General features: G+C 38.9%; 1 protein-coding gene across 1 annotated transcript in view; it reads right to left on the reverse strand.

Moving 5' to 3' along the window:
* The window catches only part of LOC121385101, a 52014-nt gene that overhangs the window by 27613 nt on the left and 19401 nt on the right, over positions 1–5000 (reverse strand). The window contains exon 6 of the mRNA XM_041515636.1: positions 4226–4473. Within this exon, the coding sequence (XP_041371570.1) occupies positions 4226–4473 (248 nt within the window). The remainder of the gene's footprint in view (positions 1–4225; positions 4474–5000) is intronic.

A 5000-nucleotide genomic window follows, 5' to 3' on the forward strand; every position in this document is an offset into this window, starting at 1 on the left:
GGTAAGTAATACAATTTGACTCGAACGAATGAGAGAACAACCGTTGACGTCCATTGACGTCAGCATTTTATACTTTTTCTTAAGTACCACGTGACGTCATAACAGCCAATCAGAAATTACGTCACGCTAGGAAGAGATCTACCTTTACAAAATAAATATCATTTCATTTAATAATTACGTTATGCACACAATTGCTCAATACACAAAGTAATTGCTTTTTGGTCCAGCTTCTCTTTGCATTTTACAGTTTGTAAATGCACACTCTAAATCCTAAGAAATTTCAACTTTGTAAATACGTCAGTTTAACCCATAGCAAAAGCATTACCAACTTGAAATAATTAATTCTGCGAATTTCTAAAGTGCATAAAGATAAAACTAACATTTCTTAATTGCTTTTTTAGTCTAAAATTTGCGTAAAACAATTTTACAGAAAAAGCCTTTAGAATATTTATAAAAACGACATTATTAACCAGGCACAAAACACGCTCATTTTGCATAGCAAATACATTGGGAATTCAAGCTAATAATACAAACAAATTCTAATGTGCATAAATATGAGACTATTATTACACAATTGCTTTTTTGGTCTAATTTCAATATAAAATAGTTTTAATGAAAAAGCCTTTGGGATTATTGTGAAAACGACATTATTCACTAGGCACAAAGACACGCTAAAGTGCATTGCAAATACATTGGGAATTCGGGTTAATAATACAAACAAATTCTAATGTGCATAAATACGTCACTATCACTACACAATTGCTTTTTTTGGTCTAATTTCAATATAAAATAGTTTTAATGAGAAAGCCTTTGGGAATATTATAAAAACAGCATGTTTATACTGTTGTTTACAAACATTGTGTACCGATATATCAGACCTTAGCAACCAGTATGTGTAAACAGGTTCTCAGCGTACAAGGATATAGTTCCTAAAAGCACTAATATTACAGTAATCAGTTTTACAGTTATTACCTCACTTAATTAATAAAATGATTTGCCATAATGTACAAACAATATTAGGATACGTTTAACTAAGAAAATAGCTAATCGATCGTACAAGTTTTGGAGGAAAATAAACTTTACTGAAGGGCAAGGTCAACCCCGGCAGCCATGTCAAAACAGTCGATCAAACGGAAATTTATCCCAGGTTTATTTATGAGCCCATGGGATGTTTTCAGTGTGTAAGCACACACACTTTGTAGTTATGGAAATATTTACATCAATAATATTAATGTCAACGTTGTGTCATAGTTTTTATATGCACAGGAATTTGGGAATTAAATAAAGTCGAAGACCGCAAGACCAAAACACGGACGTCAAACATTAAATTAACACATTTAGCGATCGTAATATACTAATATCCCATAAATAAATTACGGCAACTATTTACAAACATAATTTCATACACTATAAACAAATTATTATGAAATACAACTAAATGTAGCTCGCGTTGTGCATCCAAACGATCACTAATAACAATAGTTACGCAATTTCGTTTTTGCCTATAGTGCGCGACACGACAAACGGCACTACTAAAAATTTCATTAAACAATAACTATAATAAATGGCATAGTTCCAGACATTACAGAATACAAGCAAATATGCAAATAATTACTACTAAATGTAAAAATAAATATTGTGTTTTGTCCAATATTAAAATTACTTGAGAAAGGTCCACGCCACAGCAGTTACGAAAATTGTTGGGACAGCCATGACAATATATATATATATATACTCTTGAAAAAAAGAAACGCAAAAGGGTACAAATGGGTTATAACTCCGATTTTATGTTTCCTACCGGTTCATGCTTTGTGAATATAAGGTCATTGCATGTCCCAAACACATTCCCACGGTTACATTCGATAAAACGCAGCTACTGTACAATAAACTTCCAAAATGTGAATATTCGCAAAAACGCAGCCACGTGCAAACCATGTCACCACTGCACGTGCGTTGTCTGCACGTGCAACATGAACACCGACAGTATAAAAGTGCAGGGTGTTCGCTTGCCTGGCCTCTGTATCTGGCCGACAGTTGACAATCCAGGACATGCCACGTCTCAGTGAACCGCAGAGAAACAATGCCATCGGCCGACTAGACGCAGGCGAATCCAGAACGGCCGTTGCCAGGGCATTCCATGTGTCCCCAAGCACCATCTCCAGACTGTGGGACCGTTACCAGCAACATGGATCAACACGTGACCTCCCTAGATCCGGTCGACCACGGGTCACTACCCCCGGGCAGGACCGCTACATCCGGGTACGCCACCTTCGGGAACGATTGACTACTGCCACCTCCACAGCCGCAGCAATACCAGGTTTGCGCAGGATATCCGACCAGACCGTACGGAACCGCCTACGTGAGGTAGGAATTCGTGCCAGACGTCCAGTTCGAGGTGTCATCTTAACACCACAACACCGTCGACTCCGACTGCAGTGGGATTCATCGACAATGGCCTCAACTGCGATGGAGACAGGTGTGGTTCAGTGACGAGTCCCGATTTCTGCTCCGACGTCATGGTGGAAGATGTCGCGTGTATAGGCGTCGTGGTGAACGTTATGCGGCAAACTGCGTGCAGGAAGTGGACAGATTCGGCGGGGGTAGTGTCATGGTGTGGGCAGCCATCTCACACACTGGCAGAACTGACCTGGTCCACGTGCAGGGCAACCTGAATGCACAGGGCTACATTGACCAGATCCTCCGGCCACACATCGTTCCAGTTATGGCCAACGCCAACGCAGTGTTCCAACATGACAACGCCAGGCCTCACACAGCACGTCTCACAACGGCTTTCCTACAGCACAACAACATTAATGTCCTTCCTTGGCCATCGACATCACCGGATTTGAACCCAATTGAGCATCTATGGGACGAGTTGGACCGACGCCTCCGACAGCGACAACCACAGCCCCAGACCCTGCCCGAGCTGGCAGCAGCCTTGCAGGCCGAGTGGGCCACCATCCCCCGGGACGTCTTCCGTACTCCGGTTGCTTCAATGGGCAGGCGGTGCCAGGCAGTTGTCAACACACGCGGAGGCCACACCCGGTATTGACTCCAGATGACCTTGACCTTGGTGGTGTGTCCTATCACTTACCCACAATGGACTAGAGTGAATTGTGAACAATCCTGCAACATTTGGTAATTATCGGACTCACCATTCAATAATTAAATCAATTCTCCAAATGTTACGACAATGTGGTTTTGCGTTTCTTCTTTTGAAGAGCATATATACAGTAGAATCTCATTGGCTCGAACGCCCAAAGGGTCGAACCTACCGGTATTCTCGAACCAAGAACAAAGTCCCGATTTTTCTCTCTATTAAACCCCTTTATTTTGGTGCTGATTGGTCGAATACCCCTAGGGTCGAACAGAAGCTTTCTCTCGAACCAGTTTATTGGTCCGAACTGTAAAATTAAACATATTTAGCTCGAACGGCTACGTCTATCCGAAGAAAAAAAAAAATTACGTATAATTTTTTCGTCGACCCTTTCACGCTTATCGTGTTGTCTATTTAGCACCTGTCGATAATTATCTTTCAGGTACAGACAATAGTAATGCGGTAATCGTTAGATGAATAAACTTGCAAGTAAAATCCAATCAACTCATGAGTAAATCGGACCATCTCGCCCAGCCAGTTTTAGGGAAACATGCGAGGTTGTCCGATTGATTGTTGTGTTACAGAAGCACCCGACAACGGCCGAATGCATGGTTCAAACTACCCGATGGGTCGAACAGACTTTGATGCACCGACAGTGTTCGAGCCAATGAGATTCTACTGTATATATATATATATATATATATATATATATATATATATATATATATATATGATAAAAAGAAAACAAGTGTACAGTATATATGTATTTAAAAAACAATTTTAATAAATAATATATATATATATATAAATATATATATATATATATATATATATATATATATATATATATATATATATATATATAAAATAAGGGCCAGTAGATATATATTTTTTTTTTTATGTAATATGATAAAAACTTTATCTGTTTTTGTTGATATAAAAACATACAAAATTGGAGCTTTTATTCTCTGTTGAGACTGCTAGTCGTATGGCAAATTGACATTGAAAAAGTTAAAAAAAATAATGATTGACAATGATTTTAAACAAAATAACTCTTCAAACAATAACACTTTTCCGTTCAGGAAATTACTGACAATAGCGTGTGTGACTTCCACGTGCTTGCATTACTGCTCGGCATCGCCTTGGGAAGCTTTGCACCAAATTACGAAACTCGGCTTGAGGAATTTGGTGCCATTCTTCTTCCAAGGAGTCTGCAAGTTCTTGAAGTGTATTAGGAGCTTGTGGTCGCTTAGAAATTCTTTGCTGAAGACTGTCCCAAGCATGCACTATTGGCTTGAGGTCAGGGGAGTAAGCTGGCCAATCCATACGTTGAATTGTTTCCCTGTTGAGATAGTTATTCACCAATCTTGAACCAGCTTGCAATAAACCAACGGCTCTAGCACATCTCCGGTTTGTAAGGTGATGACGTTGTGGCATTCTTCCGATTTTAACGATTTAAACAGCAAAAAACAGCAAGCAAAAGGGCGTGGGACATACGGGATTACCATAAAATGAAATTGACGACAGCCGAATTTCCAACACGTGTTGGGATATTCACGAAATAACTGCCCCGTGCACGATTTTTGTGCGCACCATGAATTGCAATTTACTCACGCGCTGTTTAGAAATCATATCTGGTCAACACTTGTTGAAATAATATAATATGAACAAAACTCCGTCCAAAATATCTACTGGCCCTTAATTTATTTTGTTGAGTATATATAATACAATTCTAAAACTAAAACACTTCAAAGGTAATAGATATCAATTCTTCGACATATAAAACATAGGAATAATTATTAATATTATGAATCAATCCACCCCAGTTAGATGCCTAGATATTAAATTTCATGTTTTATACTATAGCGGCCGTCTTGGATTTTTAAGGATAAATAATGCAAAT

This window comes from Gigantopelta aegis, chromosome 11 (assembly GCF_016097555.1).
Source record: "Gigantopelta aegis isolate Gae_Host chromosome 11, Gae_host_genome, whole genome shotgun sequence".
NCBI classification, from domain to species: domain Eukaryota; kingdom Metazoa; phylum Mollusca; class Gastropoda; order Neomphalida; family Peltospiridae; genus Gigantopelta; species Gigantopelta aegis.